The sequence below is a fragment of the Rhinolophus sinicus genome, linkage group LG03, assembly GCF_036562045.2.
Source record: "Rhinolophus sinicus isolate RSC01 linkage group LG03, ASM3656204v1, whole genome shotgun sequence".
Classification (NCBI taxonomy): Eukaryota; Metazoa; Chordata; class Mammalia; order Chiroptera; family Rhinolophidae; genus Rhinolophus; species Rhinolophus sinicus.
The window spans coordinates 78,669,643-78,692,309 of NC_133753.1; the positions used below are offsets into that span (position 1 = coordinate 78,669,643).

The window sequence follows — 22,667 nt, forward strand, 5'->3', positions numbered from 1 at the left end:
TCCTTAAAAAAAAAAAAGAATCATTTCTATCCAGACCCTTGCTTTGAGGGTCAAAACCAACTTTCCCTTAAGGAATACATGAGTTTCTTTCCAACAGTCCTTTTTTTTTTTTTTTTAAGCTGTCCTAAAATAATTTATGTACCATACAATTCACCCATTTAAAGTGTACAGTTTTTAATATGCACACAGAGTTGTCCAAACATTACCATAATCAATATTAGAATATTTCGTCACCCCAAAAAGAAACACTATACCCATCAGCATTTCCCTCCCAATTATCCCCCTTTACCTGCTCCAGGCCCTAGGTAATAACTAATCTGCAGGTTTCCCTGTTCTAGATGTTTTATAGCAATAGAATTGTACAAGGTGTGGTCTTTTGTGACTGGCTTTTTTACTTAGTGTAATGTTTTCAAGATTCATCAGTGTTGTAGCATGTATCAGTACTTCTTTCCTTTTTATTGCTAAATAGTATTTCATGGATATACCACTCGATGGGTGATTTATATTTTTGGGCTATTATGAATAATGTTGCTGTGAACATTCATGTACCCATTTTTGTGTGGAACCTCTTTTCAGTTCTCTTGGTTATATACCTAGGAGTGGAATTGCTGGGTGATAATGGTAACTCCATGTTTAACATTTTGATGAACTGACAAACTTTTCCAAAATAGCTGCATAATTTAAATACCAATCAGCCCTGTAATGAAAGTTCTAATTTCTCCACATCCTCATCAAAACTTGTTATTATCGGTGTTTTTTAATTATGGCAGCCTAGTGGGTATGAAGTGGTACAGAGGTCAATCATCTGAGTTTTGTTTGATTTGTGTTTCACTAATGGTTAACAGTGCAGAGCATCTCTTCTTTCATGTGTTTATTTGCCATCTGTGTATCTTTGGAGAAAAGTCTATTCAAATCCTTTGCCTGTTTTTCAACTGTATTGTCTTTTTATTGTTGTGTTTTAAGAGTTCTTTATATATTCTAAATACAAATCTCTCATGAAGATATGATTTAGAAATATTTTCTCCCATTTAGTGGTTTTCTTTTCACCTTCTTGGTGGTGTCCTTTGAAGCATAATATTTTATTTTAATGAAGTTTAATTCTTTGTTGTTGTTGTTGCTTATGTTTTTGGTGTCATGTCTAAAAAAGCTTTACCTAACCTAAGGTCATGAAGATTTACTCGTATCTTTTCTTCTTAGAGTTTTATTATTTTAGTTCCTAGATGGGTCTTTGATCCATTCTGAGTAATTAATTTCATACTTGGTGTGAAGTAGGGCTCTAACTTTATTCTTTCATGTGTGGATGTCCAATTGTCCCAACACCATTTGTTGAAAAGACTATTCTTTCCCCTCACTGAATAGTCTTGGCACCCTTGTCAAAACTCAGTTGACTGTAATTGTAAGTGTTAATTTCTGGACTTTCAGTTCTGACCCAGTGATCTGCATGCCTAGCCTTCTGCGTACCACACTGTCTTGATGACTTTAGCTTTGTACTTAGTTTGAAATCCAGTCGTTTTTTACAAAAGAATCAGTGACGATGTTGTACTCTGCTACCATAAGCCTTCCTGAGCCTTGGTTAGTCATTCTTGAAAAGTAGTATTGGCACAAACTGACTTTTCAAAGTTGTTTTGTTTATTTCATTTTGCTTTTAAACAAAATAATTAGGAAGGAACTGTTTCCAAGCTGCTTCTTCCTGAGGCAGTAAGTGGAATCTGCTCTCCATAGTTAGTAATATTGAGTGCCCTGAAGCCTGCTATCAGCAAAACTCACGTATGGAGTTCTGTCTTCTGTCTGATTCCTAATGCCAGGGGTAAAGTGGGGCAAACTCCTTCATGGGACAGCTAGCCTGTCTTCACTGCCTTGTGCGGAGGTTCGCAGCGTGTGGTTCCTGGAGCAGCAGCATACGCATCACCTGGGAACCCATTAGAAATGAAACTTCTGGGCCTACCCCAGTCTCTTGCATCCGAAACTCTGGGTTGAGGCCCAGCAATCTGTTCTGACAAGCTTTCCAGGTGGTTCTGATCCATGCTGAAGTTTACGAAGCACTGTCTTAATGCATGAGGCCCCTTCCTGTCTGCCATACCCTGATTCAGACGTTGGAGCTGGGAGCTGCCTGGTGGCCTGTGACTTGGCAGTGCCTCCGGCTAGGTAGGGATGGGTGCCCCCCAAACTGGAAGAGGGCAAGAGGTCGGGCCATTCCGGAGACTGGCTTTAAAATCTATCTCGGTATTGCTTTGGATTGCTTGGAGCGAGCACCATAAAGCAGTGCTCTGCAAAAGGACTGCTGCAGTCATAGAAATGTCCTGTACCTGTGTCGTCCTGTGCGACAGGCACAAGCCACGTGTGGCTCTTGAACACTGGAAATGTGATTAGTGTGAATGACGAATTGAAATTTTTATTTTATATCATTTTAATTAATTTAAATCTCCCCATGAGACTGGTGGCCACCATGTTGGACAGCATAACTGTTAGTTCCTGCTTATCTCCGGACAACCACTCTCTTCAGGCAGATTGGTTACAAGACAGGGTCTGTGATTTAGAGCTGGCCATGACAAGCCACTTTCAGGGAACACCTATCAAGAAGAATATAATTTCCCAAAATAGCAATGTTTTAAACCTGGGAGAATAAAGAGTGGGTACAAGCACTATTATTGCAAAGGTTTCTTAAATTATTATTATTATATTCGGTAACTGAGCATAAATAGCATGTTGCTGAATTCTAGCTGTAATTCTAGGGAGAGTCAGTGACCACATAAACCACAGAAGTAAAGATCAGAATTTAATTTAAACCTGGTGATTATACAGGACCTGGAGGACCTGAGTTAGGATGACAGTAGTAGCAAAAGGAAGAGAAAGAGGAGGGAAAAGAGTGCCATGGGAAAGAAAATAGAAACTGTCCCACTCACGGAGAATGCCTTGTCATCTAAAATCTATTTTAAGGTTTCTGAGTTTTAAACATTCTTTCTGGGACTATTTTTAATTTTAGAGTTTCTACATCTTACATTGGAAATTTCAGTCTCATGCGGCTGAAAGAAGCATCTCAGCATCACGTTTCAAAACAAAAAGCCAACCCAGCCTTCAAGGAGGCAGGTTTGCAAGAGACCAGGGCTGTCGCGATGGGGAAGTGGGATCAGGGTTGTGGCTGTTGATGTGACATCCCTGAAGTCCCTTCAAATATGAATTTAACTGTTTACGTCTTCTCCCTCTGTAACTTTTTCGTGACATAAATATCTATGTTCATTGGAAAAAATTAAAAATACATATAAGCAAAAGGAAAAGGGAGATCATCAGTAGGCCGATCACTTACTGACACATAGTGTTCGGTACATTTCCTTGTAGGCTGTATGTATCTGTGTACGTAACTGTATCTGTATCTCTCTATCTACATGGGGTAATATTGTATATACCAATTGATAACGTGCTTTTTTAGTCAACAATATGTCAGTACTTATCTACATCATCATTTGTGGATCTGCTATAATTTAACTGATCCCCCTTGTTTTCAGTATTTGTTACTGTAAACATTCCCCGGACATCCTATTTACACGCTGTTGTGCCATTATTTAATTATTTCCTTAGGATAAACTTCTAGGGGTAAAATAGGTGGATTCAAAGGGCATACACATTATTAAGGTTTTTGACACACCTACCAAATTACCTGTTATCTGTAGAGGCTGAGTTCGTTTATTCCTTCTGCATTCTAAAGATGAATTGTTCAGGCCTGTAACTTTCCTCTAAACTGCAGCCTATTGTTTTTTAAATCACAACCTCCGACTCAGGGCTTTCCCCCTCTTACGCTTCTGTGTACAGCCTCTCCCACCTGCTGCCAGGCTTGCAGCCAGAGCAGCCGCTAACTCTGCTAATTAAGTGCATTGTGTCCCAGTGTCTCATTCTCATCCTTGCACTCTCTTCTCTTTTCCAGAGTGAATTAGATGTATCCTTTTCCAATGCCGTGAGCCAAGGTTTCCACAGTCCTTGGCAAAGCATAGGCTTTTTTACCTGATCAGGTAAGTGCCCTGGGGCAGGAAAACGATTCCGATTCCGTAGAATCTAGAATGCTAATGAATCATCAGCAACTCTGACATGACAGCTAGAGGGATAGAAACACCCTTTTTCACAAAAACAATTCTTAGTAAGCAGTTTGTATTTTTCAGACAGGGCAATGCTATGGTAGCAGTTAATGATAACTGTTCTATATTCATTTAACTTCTTTTAAGCATATAGAATAGACCTTTTGAGAATTTAAGTAACAGCCAGAAAGTGCTTGGTCCTCATAGACAGAATGGATTTTCATGGCTCCAGCTATAAATCTCCAGAAATTCCTCACTTGATCAGACGAAGGCCTTCAGAGATAATACACTAGAGGGTTAAAAAAATTGCCTGGCTTGTGTTCATTTCCTTTTACAGCAGAGCATGCCTTCGTTTTCTTCTCTTCTCCCTTTTAAATCAAAGTGTGCAAGGGCCCCAACAACAAGCAAGATTAGCTTAGAATATCGCAGGCCTGCAGATTTTGGCAGGGGCCACTGGGTTTTGTGCGGACGCTCTGGAGACAAGTTGACTTTTCAGTTAATTTTTACTTAAAAAATCTGCTTACCACTTGAAAGCAATAAGTAGAAGTCCTTAGAGAAAATATTCAAAGTTGAATCTAAAATAGTAATGTTGCTATAACAAGTATTTATTATTTATAACATGTTTATGTATGTGTATATATACATACATTTAGACACCTATTCCCAGAGCCAGTATATTCTGAGGAAATGGCCATTTACCTTTCACTACTGATAGAAAATGTCATCATGTTGATAAACTTTATTTGGAAGCCTCTTTAAATTAACTGGGAAAATCTTAGTGCCCTCTAGTGGTCAGTGACCTAAATCTGTAATCCCTTTGACCTAGGAGAGCCAAGATCAACATGTTAACATTCCATTTCAATTAAGCCTTTTCAAGCAGTTCAAAATAAATCTCTTCCTCCTTGTATAGGGAGAGAAAAAATTGCCTTTTGATTTAAAAATTAATCGGGAAGATAGCAAAAGTTAATAGACACTTCCTCAGGCGTACAGAAACCCAAGTTCCATTTTCGGTCCTGCCATCAACCAGCTGTGTTTGTTGGACAAGACACACAACCCCTCATCTCAGAATGATAGAATTAGGCTAGAGGAGCTTTAAAAGCCTCTTTGTCTTAATATTTGATGTTGCTATGATTCTGGGTAACTGAGCTGAGTTACCTTACGCCTAGAAGGAAGGGAGAGTCTTACAAGTTTAGATTTTCAGAGAATTAAAGTCAATCAGATACAACAGGGTATGTATTATAGTTGGACTCGTTGTGTTGCTGTGTCTTATATATTGACTAGATGTTTATTAGAAGTAGAGATGGATTTGTCTTTGCATCCCTCTGGTGAGTGGCATAGGTCCAAGTAACAAGCTCCAGCATTCTTGTTTGAATTTAATTTGCACACCAAGGCACACAATTTATGTCTTTTCCCCTCATTTTACTTAGTTTCATTTTTGCCTTCTCTTCCTCTCTGACCAACTTATATATTTACTGTCCTTACGAATTACTTAGGCATATCCATCTGACAGATTAGGAACTTTGCATCATTTAGAGAAGGGAACTGAGTCTCTCCACACCTTGAGCGTATGTCTTTGCTCCAGGCATAATTTCCCATGGATCTCCAGTGGTCTAAAAGTGGAGCAAGTTACAAGGCAGGCAGGACCTGGGGCATCTCTCTTCTACTGACATTCTTAAAGGGTTTCTACTCTTAGCTGTCTGAAGTAAAATTAAATGAAAATCCGAGGACTCTGCTCTGCCTCATGCATAGTTCTTTCGACCTATCACATGTGCAGGCAGTAAGTACCTCTACACACCAGTCGGAGAACAATAAGACAAGGCAGCCTTACGAGGTGCATCCTGTGTCCTGCTCTCTCTGTGTAGGGCCACAAATGATGTGTGTCACCACTCCGGTAGCATGTCACCAGGAACCTGCTGGAGCAGCTAATGTTGTGGAGATCTGCTTGGCCAGGAAAGCTTCCCTTAGGCTTTGAAGGGTTAAAGACAGACGAGTGATAGCATTGCGACCTGGGGCTGCTTCTCCCAATGCTCAGAACATGTCATCTTCTTGTGTTTGCTCAGGCTTAAGAAAGCCTTCCTTGTTGGCCCACATGAAATAGACACGATTTAATAAAGGCTCAATTTTGGTACAGCAACAGGATAGAAATGAAAACCTCATGGAACCTCCAGAAAGCCCTTTTACTTGCAGTCTTTTTCTTCAGAAGCTTTACCACTCTGAAGCCTTTTAAGAAGGAGGCGGTTTTCCAGAGTCTGCACAGTTAGACTTTGAGAATGTACCATTTACATTTCTCCCCAGGATGGGCTCGTTCTACTTCTAGTAACACTAACATCACAGAACAAGACAGATGGGATTTTAAAAAGAAACGACCTAAGCACAGAAATCAGGACAGAAATTCTGGCTTGTTGAAAAACCCTTCTACTAAGTAGAAACTCTCTATTGCAGTCGTGTCAGGCAGGGCAGACGGCACCCTTGGGACCAAGCACGTCAGTGACCTAAATCATTCACGTGCCATGAATAAACTCCTGTACACGCTTCACATTCCACCTCACCCGCCGGGCGGTGTCGCCCGAGGCGTCGTGGGGCCCTGCCTCTGGAAGGAAAGCTTGCCCCATCACCTGCTTTAGGAGACTACTTACGACTTCTAATCCATGAATTTAGTTAGCTTTTGGGAACCAACTCATGAGCTTCCCAAAATGTGCTCAGCGCTGGAGCCCCAGGTTTGCTGAATTCTTCAGACAATTCATAATTCAAACGAGCTGCCTCCATCGCCTTCTGCTTAGTATTCAGGGCCTGGCACCGAGGAGCAGTACTGGTCGGGACAGGTCCAGCTCTGCTTCCATTCAATGTACACTTACTGTGCATGTGTAGGTACAGAAAACTTTCACAGCCTTTTGGCATTTGGTGCCTTTAAAGAGGCTTTAAGATTTGGTTTATTTGGGCTAGAATGGAATGCAGCAGTACTGCCTTGGATATGGACAGCCAGGGTCCTTTCCTGGGCCCTACGCTTTAGAGGGCACCCCTCTAACTCTCCCTCAGCAGCACCCCTCTCCTGAAGGTGGGGTGAGGATGCTTACTCAGAGCCTATAGGGCCCCCATGCACTTCTTGACTGTTCTCCAGCAAGCTGGGTCCCCAGAATTTACTGAGTGCCAGAAATCCCAGAGCCTGCAGCAAGGGCCTGTACAGGCCTCTCCCCACTCCCACCCCAGGACTGGGGCCAGGAATGATAGAGGCTGGGATGGTAACTGTGGTATCCCACATACATGCATGGGACGGGAAGCAGGGAGCAGTCTGGGTCCCTATTTAGATCTCTGTGCTCCCTCCGCCACAAATACAGCGTATGCCTGGAATCCAGGTTTTCTTGATTCAAAAATATCTTTTAAAAAAATCTTTAGAACATTCATGTTTTGATTTTACAAGTCCTGAAAGCCCAAATCCTGAGCCATGAAATCTAGCACCCTAAAGCTCGTATGGGTAATGGGAAAGTGCCCTGAGTCATGCCCTCTCTATTGCAGTGGAGGGCGGGGGAGTAGGAAGGGTCTCCATCCTGCTTGCACTCTCTGTGACTCAGCTAGTTTTCTACCACGTGCTTCCTGGAGGAATGCAGACGCCAGGCAACAGGAGTCACTACCACCAAGATTTGCGTCAGGCTCTGATCATTGCCCACCTTGGGGCTTCACGTTTGTTTACCGTCCTGAAATCACAAACACCTTTAGAGGTCCAGAAACCAGAATAGGGCTTCTCCAAGTCGGAGATCATTTCAGCCTGACTTAATGAGACATCCCAAAAGTACTTGTTCAACTAGGGGCTATGGAAATACTGGCAAGAACAAAGAAATTTCCCAGGGAAGCCATCCTACTCCAAAGTGGCAGCTTCTAAACGAACTGAAATTTCCTCAATGGTGTCTCAGTAAATAATTAAGTCTGTATTACAAAAAGATTTCTTCTGAGGTCTGATGGAGTAGGTGACTACATCAGGAATAGCATGATAAGATTAGAAAGGAGTTAACGAGCTCAGTTCTCCCTGAAAGTCACTTTCAGACTCATAGGATATGAACACTTTGGAGTTGGGAGAAAACTACACAATCCAGAAAGTTAAAACCTCACTTTCCGGATTAAGAAGCTGCGGCCCAGAGGTTCTGTGGCGTGTCCCAATCCAAAGAGCTGCTCTTGGGCAGCGCTGGTTTCTGGGTTCCAAAGCCCTGATTCTAGGGCTATACATTAGATACAAGATTAAATTTGACACATTTTTTAAAAAATTCGTAGTCATCTGACGTAGACTGTGGCCATTTAGTCTCTAACGAAACATTAAGAAAGTGGCTGTTACCATGCTACCTTGATGTTGTCAAAGCTTTTTCCTGAATTAGGGAAGAAGTTTTAGAGAAACGCTCGTCTTTGGTTGGAAGAGTCAGAAATGAGAGAGAATCTTGAGGAGGGCATCTGAATGGCTTGATAAGAGCATACTCTCCAAAAGTGGAGTCCACATTCAGAGATTGCTAAACATCTTTTTTTTTCCCTTTTGAAAATATGCAAATGGAAGCAGGGCTTGAAGGGGTGAGAGCTGGCCCATGGGTTGGAGGGAATGTGCAGCTAGTGGAGTGTTTGGAAAGGGCAGGCCCTGAGGGACAAGAGGTCAGGGCCCTCTCCAGCCGAATTCTGGTCAGTGCTGTCAGGACTGATGAGTCTCAGAATTATGAACAGGCCCCGAGGGAGTCAGCCATTCAGCTGGGAAAGGGATGCGAATGTTCCCGATTAAGCACTTCTGTCTTCCAGGCTTTTTTTGGCTCTCACTAGCCTTAGCCAGCTCTCTATTTCCTTTAAATGTGTTCTCTGGAGAGTCCTTTAGATGCCATGTCCATGGGCTACTATTCCCCCACCAACTCCCTCTGCTGTACCCCCACTCCTTTTGTTCCATGCTTCTGGGCTCTGTTTTCCTCAGAAATAGTGACAACAGTTAAGAAAACCACGAGAGAAATGATGGGTTTATTTGACCCAGAGCTGATGTTCGTATTTGTGTAATTTTACATGTCTATATAAACTTTAAAAATAATTACACCTGGATGTCTTGTTCTCAGAATACGAATAGGTCTTTAAGGAAAACCTACTTGGGGAAAAAAAAAAATACATTCCTTTTTAGTTCCTTAAAATTAACGAGATGATACTTAGCCTGAAATTGAACAGACTACACTCCAAGGAGAGTATATGCAGAACCTTCATGATAGTCTTCTATGCAGTAATAATCAATGTTCTGTGGGCAATGTGAACAGTGGCCTTTTGCAGAGTACCTAATTTCATGGGAAAGTGAATTAAAGTATAAATAATGAGGGCAAGTTTTTCCCCACCCTAGTATATGAAAGAACTCTTCCTTAGCTAGGAACTTAAAAAGAAAGAAAGAAAATCAAGTAAGACAGAGGATCTGAGACCAAAATCTAGAGTTAGAAACTCCAGTTTCTAGGCTGGGCTTTCTCTGCCTTGGAATTGCTTCTGAGCTCCCATCTGAAATGTATGCTGCTTGGTTTTCTCTTATTCGAGGATAATGAGGCCACTACAGTGGTGTTAAAATACTATGTGAAAAAGTGTTTTGTGATCCAGAGATCAAACTTCCAATGCAGAAACCAGAAAGTTCAATCACTTCCATTAAAACAGTCATTTCAAGTGGCACTGGTATCAGTTGGGGCCCCAATATGTTCAATTCCGATCTACATACCATAGAAATTCAAAGGCTCTTAGGTTTCAGCATTGGGGGAAAGTGGGGCCTTACGAATCTGCTCTTTGGGAGGCTGTTTCTATTTCACGTCAGCTCCAACCTTAGGTTGCCCGTGAAGGGAAACGGTTGCCTAAAGGATCTTGAAGTCAGACCAGTTCAGGATAGCCCGAAGGTAGGGCCTTCTTGAAATAGTCATTATCAGCTCACCACATTAAAAGACCAACAGCCTGGACCTTTCTTGCTTCGTCCTATTCCAAATGTCAGAACTGAAGTGTGTGTGCTTATGTTTATTGCATGGGGCTTGGCATATAGGGTATTTTTTTGGTTCCTGCTCACCTGGCACGTAGCCCAGATGCCATTACTCTTGGCTTCACGAGTGTGCACAAGTTGCTCATAAACCAAATCAAGATGTGAACAACAGCTGGATTCTTATTTTAAAGGAGTCACATGATTCCAGGGGGAAATCAGCTTTCTGGCTTTTGCCTCACATTGGATTTGGTCTGTGGTTTCCCTACATGGTGCCAGAAAGCTGCATGATTGTTAGGGGTTTGAGCCAGATGCTCGGATAGACAGGCGTCACATGCCCACGGTACAGAATGACCTCACTGAGCAGCTCATGTTTCCAGGATGTTGGGAAACAGACGAGCTGAGGAGCCTCGTCCTTGCAACCGTGAGGGTGTCAGTGGTTGATATGATTCAGCAGTAAATTCTAATCTGAATTTCAAAGCAACTGGCCAGCTGCTCAAGGGGACATCTGAATTGCTGATCATCTACTTGCCAAAGGTGGAGCAGTTTGATCCCTGAACTAATGCAATTAGAACAGATGCTAATTAGATCTTCTGTCTCAGAGAAAAGCATCAGGGATGAGTTGACATTCTCAAAGGCTCTAAGGCTCCCACTGCCCTTAGTGAATACAACAGGGGGATCTACAGGCCATGTCTCATGCCGCCACCTATGCTCCCAACTCAGCCTGTCTTTGCACCTGGTTGTCATTCCTGCTTTGTCTTGGCTTCTAATAAGTTCTGGCTTCTGGGTCTGGGGAACAGGATTGAGTCAAGGGCTTAACATTCCAGTCCCAGTTTGGCCATGGACAAAGCAGTCATCTATATAATTGGAAGATATTATTAATAGGTGTATCTGAGTAAAGCTTTTTTTTTCTTTTTCTGGGTCACTTAAGGACAGTTCCCATGGGCTCCTGAAAAAGTTTATTCTGCTGGAGGACTATTTGCACAGAACTTAATGAGATATTACCGCAGAGCCTAAGAGAAACTTAAGTTGTCATTCATAGGGTTGCCTCATTCTCTATAGATGTACTTCACTAAACAAATACAATACAGATGAACATCTGACTTACTGGGGATGGGGGGGAAACAGGTGGCAATGATTCACTTTACAAAGATTCACTAATTATGAACTCCCCTAGTGCATTTCATCACTCATGTGTTGAATTAATCTGTGAGCTGGGTTTTTTTGTTTTTTTTGTTTTTTAAGACCAGGATAATGCTCTTTAAATAGAGATGGGAACTTAGAATTCATAAACATTCAACCATTGTCATCATCACATTCTAGTTCCCCCTTCTCCTTTAACAAAAGAAAATTTAGGTGCTCGAATGAAGGGGCTGCTGAGATAAGAATTTGGCTGTTTCTAATTAGTTAGGCATCATAGTCTAACCATGCCTTATACTAACTTTCCAGTAAGAACCTTAGTAAGCTAGTGGCCCCATAATTCTCCAATGAGTATTTTTAGGACTGTCCATTTATAAGAGGTACTCTCTTAAAATTCAGAATTGTTATCTACTTAGGAATTGAGTCAACATTGCCTTGCCTTCTTCATTCATTTCTCCTCACGGTTATTTTTAATTCAGCCTGTCTGACATAGAAGATAGCTTAAGATGCAAAGTTGTAAAGGTATTTGTTTTCGGGTGGAAGTTTGAGGGTTGAGGAACAGTGTGTACGCAGTAGCCTCAGGCCACTCCTGAAAAATGTGAAAGCAGAGCAATCAAGGGCAAACTTTGGGCTGAAATTCCAGCTCTGGCAATTACTAGCCGTGTGGCCTTGGAAATGGCTTTGAGTCTGTTTTCTCCTGTGTAGAATGAGGATAATATGTAACATGTACATCAAGGAGTTGTAGCGAAGTCTGGAATAACATGTTAAAAACACTCAACACAATGCCTGGAACAGAAGGTGTATTCAGTAAATCGTGGCTATTGCTGTTGTTTATTGTCTGGGAAAACATTGTTCTTGAGGCCAGGTCATGCTCTTGCCAAACATCCCTTGCTATGGTTCTCCAACTCTTACTAGATTCCCTCTCCCTCTGGCTAAAAGTTGTAGCTGTTCCATTCTATGCCTATTGTCTAGTTAGCTTACCCAAGGTGAAACTAGGAGTGTATGTGTACAGGAAGGTAATTTATAACATGGACACTAATTTTAAATTTAATTTCAGGAATTGTTTTTAAAAAAGCCTTTGTGTTTAGACTGATTTACACTAGAAAAATTCCAGGCTGAGTCATAAGTTATTACTTATTGAATGTTTACTCTAAAACTAATTTCCTTAATATCACCCCAGATAATGTTTAATTTAGATAAAGTACACATCATTTTGGATGAGATGGTGTTAAATGGCTGCATTGTGGAAACGAATCGGGCAAGAATTCTTGCCCCTCTGCTAATTCTTGATAAGATGTCAGAAAGCTGAAAAGTGGCTCTGCCAAGCAACATCGACATAGCAAATGAGAACATGGTAATATACCTCTCAACATCTATAGCCCAAAAGAATCTGGAAGAGCACACATTGCAAAATGGGGTATTCTCCCAGAGACATTCTGAATAGGTGTTTTTCACACCTAAATGGAAAACAAAACTGTATTTTTAAAAATGATATACAAAGAAAAATCTCTGAGAAAGAGACAAGTTTTATTTTTTAACCATAAGCATTTTTTCCCCCACTTGTTTAAATTTTCTTAAAATTTTTTGGGGCGGCTGGTTAGCTCAGTTGTTGAGTGTGGTGCTCTTAACAACAAAGTTGCTGGTTCGATCCCCACATGGGTCATTCTGAGCTGTGCCCTCCACAACTACTAGATTGAAACAATTGCTTGACTTGGAGCTGATGGGTCCCGGAAAAACACACTTAAAATAAACAAAAAAGTTAAAAAAAATTTTTTTGGTCTCTGCTTCCCTCTGCAAATGAAGTTCAGGAATAGCAGCATGAGCTGGGAAGAAAGTGTGGCAGCTCTTTATCAGCCAAAAGGTTAAAATTGACTTAAACATACATAGCACTCGGTCTTCGGAATGCTTTATTGTTCCTTAAAAAGTTAAAATTTTACTTACTGTATTATGTACCTAATGAAAACTGCAGAATTAAATTTTATTTGCTAGTTTGCAAAAGTGTGATATCCATTTTATGGGCACTTGGCAATTACAATGCCATCAGTAACTTTCCATAGAGAATGTTACTACCAAATAATAAATGGTTAAACATTAAAAGAGAGCTTTTACAACTATCCTTTAAGCCATATTATAAAGGGTTTGTCTTACTAGTAAACTTTGTAAATGAAATTTACTTTAGTTGAAAGGTTAAAAGTAGAAGGCAAAAGGTATTTGTGTTCACGGTGGTATGAAATGAATCCTCCATCTTTCCTCCCTAACTTACTCCTTCAACCCCTTCTCCTGGAATGTCTCAAAGCAAAGAAAACTGCTAAGTTGCTACAGAACAATGCTCTACCCAAACTCTTATATATGCTTTTGCTGCCCAGTCAACAGAACATACAGAACTGTCTTAAGTAAAAGCATATTTATGGGCATGTACAGATAGGAGGACATAGTCTTGATACATTAAGATATTGTGCCATCCAACAGAATTCCAAGAGCTTTTTCATCTGTAATACTCTATCCTCCACATGGACATAAATGGACACTCTAGGCACTGAAAATGCATTCGGTACAATTTGATTTTTTTCCGTCTGTGTGTAGGAAGGGAGGATTTTGTTTTAAATTCTTTATCTGTTTCTAAAAATCTACTTACATATTTCAAAGTTTGCACCTGCAAAGACCCAGACAATAATGGAGTCATTCAGGAAGGCAGAGGAAACACTTCTGACCTACTAGACCAGTAGTGGTAGGTGTGTATAGATCCGCCTTTGCTTTAGTAGCCACGGTCTGGGGAAAGCCCAGTCTAGATCAAAGTGCTTTGGAGGTCTTTCTGAGACATATTTGTTGGGAAACACTGTCCTAGTTGGTAGGCACTTAATCAGTAGCATATTGAGGTAACTGCGGAAACTGGTACACCAGAAGTAACTAGGGAGTGAACAAAATTAATTTTTGGGTCACTCCAAAATAGCACTTGAATAACATCTTGGCACAGATTTTAGTACCCTGAGAGATTAACAATTAGAAAAAAAAGATACTAGGTAGACAACACAGGAAAAAATACTCAAGTACCTAGTATATGTGGAGACCCTAACACTTGACAGATGCAAAGTGAACTGTAATGTGACTGTTCTTACAGGGTGTGTCATCACCACTTCAGATTTATTGCTGAACTGTGACTGCCAGCTTGAAGTGATTCTCACACTCATGAAATTTATATCTCAGATTGGTCAGTTTTACCTTATTCTTGGGCTTTTCTTTCTGCAGGAAGACTCTGACATTTCAAAGAGTTATCTGACCTTGTAAGACTCATCAATTTTACCTGCTGTAGTAAGGATTCAGCAAACTTTTTCTGTAAAGGGCCAGGTAATAAGTATTTTAGGCTTTGTGGGCTATGTGGTCTCTGCTGTAACTACTCACTTGTGCCACTATAGTGCAAAAACAGCCATAGATAATACATAAATGAATAAGCATGGCTGTGTTCTAATAAAACTTTATTTATTTATGGACACTGAAATTTGAATTTCATAAAATTTTCACATCATAAAAATTTTTTGTTTCAACCATGTAAAAAATGTAAAACCATGCTTAGTTTGTGGGCCATACAAAAGCAAGCGGCAGGCCGTAGACTGCTAACCCCTGTGCTTGGCTAGTCTTGGAAGAAGCTGGTTATTGACAGACATTTTAGAGACTTAAATAATGGCAATACTACACATATACTGGATTTTAATTCTCATACTGGTATAAAGTTTTAATCATGCATCCACGACTTTATTGAGCAATCACCACCACTATTTTTTGGATTAAAGCATAGGTCATACATTTAAATATTGCTATTATGTTTTATTTTAAGTTTTATTCTCACAGAGAACTGTGAAGGTAACAATAGGTTATTTAAATGCTGCCTCTGATTACATAGTCACAACATTCTCATGCAGAGAATAAAAACAGTACTCAAATGATTGTAGTGGGAGACCTCTTCTAATGTAGAAAGGGAACGTACCTTTTAAACAGGTAAGTAATGGGCAATTCCAAAAAACTGGTTTTCACTCCTAAAAAAGCCATTTGGCTAAATCAAGCCTAGCAACACTTCTTTCACCTAAATGTACAGATACAATAAATCAGAGGAGTTTGGAAAATGGAAATAGAGCTCTTCATTCAAAACCAGAAAATAGCAGTATCCTGGTGATTTCTTTTTGCAATAACACATTCAAAAATCATTCTTAGATCTTAGATTTACACATCCCTGCAGATAAAATGGTAAGTAGCGGACCTGGAGTTTAAAAACTTGACATAAATAACTTGGCCATTTTTAGCTGGAGAATGCTTTAAGACAAAACACAACAGTTGGGTCACAATTCAGCATGTGAACACATATTTCTTCTAGTTTTCCAGTTTCAGTAAGTGTACCGACTATAGAAAAATACATTTCTTCATGTAGTAATTTCAAAAAATTAAATCTCAACAATTCAAAATGAAAAGTATCTGGTGAAGCTCTTACGTCTGGTGGTTGCAGTGAAATAGTCACATGACACAGTTTTGTACGCTGCAAACATTTTAATGATTATTGTTGAGCATACATTTTGGAAATTCTTTACTTCAAACTGCAACAAGTTAAATAAATGTTTATAATATACAAAGAAAATACAACCAAAAGTAAAACTTGCTTTAAGTGTGCCTTGCATTTTGACCAGTGTTTCTTTTCTTTTCCCCTTAATATTATCTTTATTTTTGAGCTGCACAAACACACTTAAGAATTTGATCTTTATAGTATGGCATTTAGGAAATAAAAATATACTCCCACCTCAAAGAAATAAAAGGTTGTGCATGATTATATGCCAAACAAAGAGAGAACACTAGAATACTCTGATAGTGCAGGCATCATTAAAAAGGGAAAAAAAAAAAGAAAAAAAGAAAGAAAAAGCTTGAGATGCTCATTAACTCTCTAAGTTTTAAGGAAGCAGGATTTTTGACCAAGTAGCTTAAAAGCCAGCAAAACAGGGATCAATGATGGCAACTGTAGTGTATGAAGTATGAAACAATAAACTTTACACAAATACACTGTTAGAAATTTACCAGTGAACACTGAAGATCTGAGAAGCTGCTCTTTGGAACAGTCAGGTAGAACCACCTTATTCCAGTCGCATAAGCCCTTGTAGCAACATACAGTGTTCTGTGCTATATACTTGCTGGCTGGGTAGTTAAAGGATTTGTTTTGTCATTAGCAGCTAACGAAATTATTCCATATGTTCTTAAAGCCTTAATGGTGGAAAAAAAGGCAAGTGTCATCAGCATGGAGGATCAGACACTTTTCTGCACACAAACACAAGAGGCTTCACTGGTATTTTTAAGTCTCTGATGTCTTCCATTGCACTTCAAAGCTCAATTGAGATGAAAGCCTTTCTCCATTGTAGCAGCTAGCAGGCGCTCTCTCATGATTTCCTCTGAAGAATATTCTGGCAATTTTAGATAATGCACACATGTATTCACTGATGGATAGCTCGCATCAGTAGCATCAACCTACAGATGGAAGAGTGACAATAACAGAAGACCATGAACTTTATATATTTATTTCTTTCAATCCTTAAATAACTAAACTGGATTCTCCGTTAGCTAGAGTTTGTACCTTGCGTACAACTGTGAGCCTGGGATGCAGGTTAGCCAGTCCACCTGGGGGTAGAGTTGAACAACCAGTGGTAAACTGCAGGAATGCTTTCCTTTCATCTGAAGACATGCCACACAAAACCCTCACAAACCTCAGGAAACCAGGGCTAAAAGAAGAAAAATAGTTTTATTGATTTGTCAAGTGATATAAATGAAAAACACTATTACCACTTTGTAAGCCAGCAAGAACCTCCCCCTGCCAAATAAAACAATATCCATAAGTCAGAACAGCACTGTGTAGAGACTCTTGGGTAAGTATGAAATGAGCCAATACAAGCTACTTTAAAAATATGCTTCAAGGGGCGGCTGGAGGGCTCAGTTGGTTAGAGCGCAAGCTCTCAACAACAGGGTTGCAGGTTCAATTCCCACATGGGATGGTGGGCTGCGCCCCCTGCAACTAAGTTTGAAAATGGTGACTGGACTTGGAGCTGAGCTGCGCCCGCCACAGCAAGATTGAAGGACAATGACTTGGAGCTGATGGGCCCTGGAAAAACACACTGTTCCCCAATATTCCCCCCAAAAAGTTTTAAAAATATTTATATATATATATTCTTCAAGACTTTTTCTGTCCTCAGTAAGAACTAAACCACTGATGGAATATAAGGGTCAAATATTCAACAAAGCCAGGAAATCAGAAAAGCTCAAAATGCGTAATATATCCAAATATGACTAAATTACCAAAGGGAATCTGAAATAATTCATTTTTATTATACTGAAATAAACTGCAGATCAATTTCATTATTATAATGTTAAATGAAAAGATGACAGAACTTAAGGAATACATAACTGCATGATTTTGTTTAATAGTGCTCAAAAGCAAGCAAAATTAATCAATGGGAATAGTGTTTTAATGACTAGAAAAGAATAAGAAGACTTTGGGAGTTATTTCTTATTTTGGGTACCAGTTATACAGGTGTGTTCATTTTGTGAAAATTCTCCAAGCTGTACATGCAATTTATGCACGTCTCTGTTATACTTCAATAAAAAGGTTACTTTAAAAAAAATTGCTGTTATTAAAGTTTAAAATAATTCATAAATTTTTTTTACATTAATTTGGTAACTTTTTTTAAAAAGTACTTATAGGGCCTTGTAATTATACAAAATGTCAGTGGTATAAAAAAAAAAATAGTTGAGGCACTGTTCCAGAAAAACATCAGAGAGGCTTCCAGTCAAAATGGCAGAGCACATAAAATGCTGTAATGGCCTCATGATCACATCAAAATTATAACTAAACTACAGAACAATCATTGGGAATCACCTGAAATCTAGTTGAACAAAGTCCTATAAGTATATACAGAGGAAGTCACATCAAAACTGGTAGGAGGGGCAGAGACATGGAACACGCTGGTCACCCACGTGCGGAGGTTAAAAATCAGGATGGTATCTTGGAAGCAGAGCCCCCAAGGAGTGAGGAATCACAGCCCCACACCAGGCTCCCCAGCCCAGGGTTAAAGTGCCAGGAAGAGAAGTTCCCATAACTTCTGGCTGTGAAAACCAGCAGAGATTCTGTCAGGTGAGAGGGAGGGAGGCTGGAGTCCCAGGTGCTCCTCTTACAGGGCTTCATGCACAGACTTACTCACTGACGGACTCACTTGCTCTGAGCTCCAGAGCTAGAACAGCAGCTCTAAAGGTGCCAGGGACATACGGGGAGGAAATGAATTGTCTGGCTCTGGAGCGAGAGCTTCCTCCCAGACAGAAGTGCAGGCAGAAGCCATTGTTCCTGTGTTGAGCCCTCTCCCTCACCCCATGCAGACTTAGGCAGGCACCATATCTGAGTCTCCATAACCTGGATAACACTGTTCGCTCTGCCCCGGTGATTCCCTGAGACTCTACCCACTTCCAGTGGCTTCGCCATACAAACAGCCTGTGTTGGTTCATGCTGCAGAGTGTCCTAAAATCTCTCAAAGGTTCACAAACCCCAAACAAGCAGCATCTGGCCTCAGCATGCCACATACCTCTTGTTAAGCAGCCACAAGCCCAGCACTAGCAGCAGCCGGCCTCGGTTCACAGCTTAGCCTCTCCCAGTACCTCTAAGCCCAGCACAAGTGGCAACTATCTGCAGATCACTTTGCAATTCATACCAAGTGCCCCGGGCAGGGCACAGGCAGCAGCTAATCTTGGCCTGTACCAGAACCAACACACCCAGTGGCCAGCTTTAGAACACTCCAGAGCACCACCCAACCACCTCCACAAATGACACACCTAAGGGCAGACTACTAAAGTGAATCCTGCTCCACAGGGCCAGCCCCACCACAATGGCTCCTTCTTTGTAGTCAATGCCAATCAGCATGAGGATCAGTCCCTCCCACTGATATCCGAACACCAGCCAATGCTCAAGTACAACAGGAGGGCACAGAACCCACAAAGGACACCTGGCTCAGGTGACCAGGGAGACTGCACTAGTAGGCCCCACAGGACACCTACATAAGGCCATTTAGACTGGGTGACATAGCAGCCCTACCTAATACAAGGAAACAAACACAGAGGAGCAGCCAAAATTGGGAAACAAAGAAACACGACCCAAATGAAAGAACAAAGCTCTAGAAAAAGAACAAAAGGGAGACAAGCAAACTACCAGATGCAGAGTTCAAAACACTAGTTCTAAGGATGCTCAGTGAACTCAGTGAGAACTTTAGAGATAGCAAACATAAAAATGGAGGCAGAAACCAAAAAAAAGCCAGTCAAAAATGAAGAATACAACAATTGAAAAAGAATACATTAGAGGGAATCAACAGATTAGATGAAGCAGAGGATCGAATCAGCGATTTATAAGATCAGGTAGCATAAAACACCCAATCAGAACAGCAAAAAATAAAAATAGTTTAAGGGTCTCTGAGGTACCTACAGCCTTCTGAAAGGTGCCATTTGTGTAGGGAATATTGAGGGATGTATTAGTATGGGTGTCAATATATATATATATTTTTTTTTTTGCTCATATTATAGGTTCCCTAGATTTCTATATCACATGTCTGTAGGTCTGAGAGTCTGTTAGGTTCTGTGTGAATGGGTATGTGTTCTTAGTGTGGTAAGGATGATTTAGGTAAGAATTTGAAAGTGTGCATTTAGAATTGGAGGGCATCTATGCATTCTGGTGTGTGTGCATTTTAGAGCATTTAAGATCATTTAAAAGTATCTTTGTGTGTGTTTGTGGGGAGAAGGGGAATTCAGTGTGTTGGTATGCATTCATATGTTCGTATGTGTATCTGTGAATGGTACGTTTTGTTGGGTAGTATATGACTAGTATAACTTATCATCCATATGGGAGATGTTCAAGAATGAAATGTGTGTGTGTGTGCATGTGTTTGATAATTACATTTGGACAACAGGTGACTGACCCAGGCAATCCAGGATATACTGACAACTGTGTGTGTGTGTGTGGGGGGGGGGGGGTTGGGAGGGTGTATGTCTCTGAATGGACATTGTATTTAATTTTTTCTATGTTATCAGCGTCAGGAATTTATAAGAATAAAAGAGGAACAGAAATCAATAAATTATTTAGGTCTTTCTCAGATTGTAGACTTATAATAGAGGTATTAATAGAATTAACAGATAAGAGCAAAACAGCACCCCAAAATTGTTACAAAACAGAAATAAACTCATAGATACAGAGAATATTTTGATGGTTGCCAGATGGGAGGGCGTTTGAGAAGATGGGTGAAAAAAAGGGAAGAGATTAAGAAGTACAAATTGGGGGGCCGGCCCGGTGGCTCAGGCGGTTAGAGCTCCATGCTCCTAACTCCAAAGGCTGCCGGTTCGATTCCCACATGGGCCAGTGGGCTCTCAACCACAAGGTTGCCAGTTCAACATCTCGAGTCCCGCAAGGGATGGTGGGCTCTGCCCCCTGCAACTAAGGTTGAACATGGCACCTGGCACCTTGAGCTGAGCTGCCTCCCAGATGGCTCAGTTGGTTGGAGCGCGGGCTCTCAACCACAAGGTTGCCAGTTCAATTCCTCGATTCCCGCAAGGGATGGTGGGTAGCGTCCCCTGCAACTAAAATTGAACACGGCACCTTGAGCTGAGCTGCCGCTGAGCTCCCAGATGGCTCAGTTGGTTGGAGCGCATCCTCTCAACCACAAGGTTGCTGGTTTGACTCCGGCACGGGATGGTGGGCTGTACCCCCTGCAACTAGAAATGGCAACTAGACCTGGAGCTGAGCTGTGCCCTCCACAACTAAGACTGAAAGAACAACAACTTGAAGCTGAACAGAACCCTCCACAACTAAGATTGAAAGGACAACAACTTGACTTGGAGAAAAGGCCTGGAAGTACACACTGTTCCCCAATAAAAAGTCCTGTTCCCCTTCCCCAATAAAATCTTTAAAAAAAAAAAAAAAGAAGTACAAATTGGTAGTTACAAAATAGTCATGGGAAGTAAAGTACAGTATAAGGAATACTGTTGATATTAACTTAGTATGGTATCAGATGGGTACTAGATTTATCGGTATGATCACTTCGTAAGGTATATAAATGTCTAACTATGTTGTACACCTGAAACTCATGTAATATTCTGTCAACTGTAATTGAAAAATAAAAAATTATTTTAAAGAATCAATTTCCTGATACAGCAGGTATAGGGGTCAGGAGAGTGCTATTAAGGACATTATTGGAATATGGACACTATTAGTTAATAGCAAAGCATCATGAATTTGCTAGCTAATATGGATACATGGGAGAATGTCCATATTTTCATGAAGTGTACATTTAAGTATTACAGAGTAAAGGGCCGTACATGGAATATATTCTCAAATTGTTCAGAAAAAAAAGAGTGTTCCAGTGTGTCTATACATACACACACATTTAGTACATGTAGGTATACGTGTGTGTATAAATAAAGATAGATAATATAAAGAAACACAGCAAAATGTTAAATACTGGTAAGTCTGGGTAAAAGAATTATGGGGACATCTATACTATTCGTCAACTTTATTTGAAATTTTTTGAAAATAAAGATTACTATAAAAGCAATAAAGCCTAAGGGTTTATCCAACTTTTAAAATAATGAACAATTAAAACAGTGGGAAACGGAATCTTAACATTAACCAAGACTCAGCTGTCTTTCTGTGTAAACTCAGTCTTATGAATGAATATGCATCTTAACTGCTTACTGAATGTAATTCAATGAATCAAAGTTCTTTAGAAATTATTTGCCATTTGATTTGGGGACAGAAACAATTTTGTTGATCTTAGAAAATATTCAACACATACCTGTCACGTGTATAACCCAACTTAGGTTCAGTATAATTGATAATATCCTCTGCTGCCCAGGATGGCGACTGGTTTCCACAAAGAATCATTTGGACTTCTTCATAGCTGAAGGAACTTAATTTCTCCATTGGAAAAACTTTATTAAACCCATCTACATTATACACACAGCAAAAAAAAAACACAACTCAGTTTCTAAGTTATAATTTCAAAATACCAAATTTCAAATCAAAAATATTAATAAAAATAATCAATTGCTATTTTAATATTTTTAAATAGCTTGAAGTAAAAACTGTGCTATGGTTTTAAGCACAGAAATCTCTACTTAATCACAAATGTGAACAGAGAGAATACTCAGTCACTCTGGTCAAAAACCAAATTCAATACTTTCCCAACCAGCACTTGGCATCCTAGAAGCCAGCCAGAGCTATGTTCCCACTTTCAAAACTAGTAAGTGATAAACAGTCTGAAATATTTTCCCTCAATTTTCATCAGAATTTACGTTCTAACATGGTTTGATTCATCCTGATCATGTAACGTGGAAAGAATGCAACCTTATGACCACTTAAAAATGAAATGGAGGTCAAAAGTCGGTCCCCATTACTCAGGGGAAGCAAGCTGAGGGTATGCTACAGCTTGTGAATGTTCCAACCTGTGCAAGACTGT

General features: G+C 40.2%; 2 protein-coding genes across 2 annotated transcripts in view; one reads left to right on the top strand and one right to left on the bottom strand.

Annotated features, from left to right (window-relative positions):
* AP4S1 (adaptor related protein complex 4 subunit sigma 1) overlaps window positions 1–13,155 on the top strand; it is a 35,882-nt gene extending 22,727 nt beyond the window's left edge. The window contains exons 5-6 of the mRNA XM_019754517.2: window positions 3,920–3,931; window positions 12,338–13,155. Of these exons, the coding sequence (XP_019610076.1) occupies window positions 3,920–3,931; window positions 12,338–12,466 (141 nt within the window). The 3' untranslated portion in view covers window positions 12,467–13,155. The remainder of the gene's footprint in view (window positions 1–3,919; window positions 3,932–12,337) is intronic.
* A 1,809-nt stretch (window positions 13,156–14,964) lies between these two features.
* HECTD1 (HECT domain E3 ubiquitin protein ligase 1) overlaps window positions 14,965–22,667 on the bottom strand; it is a 66,018-nt gene continuing 58,315 nt past the window's right edge. Inside the window, exons 40-42 of the mRNA XM_074329186.1 lie at window positions 22,005–22,155; window positions 16,763–16,907; window positions 14,965–16,656 (exon numbers count right to left, since the gene is read on the bottom strand). Coding sequence (XP_074185287.1) covers window positions 16,519–16,656; window positions 16,763–16,907; window positions 22,005–22,155 — 434 coding nt within the window. The 3' untranslated portion in view covers window positions 14,965–16,518. The remainder of the gene's footprint in view (window positions 16,657–16,762; window positions 16,908–22,004; window positions 22,156–22,667) is intronic.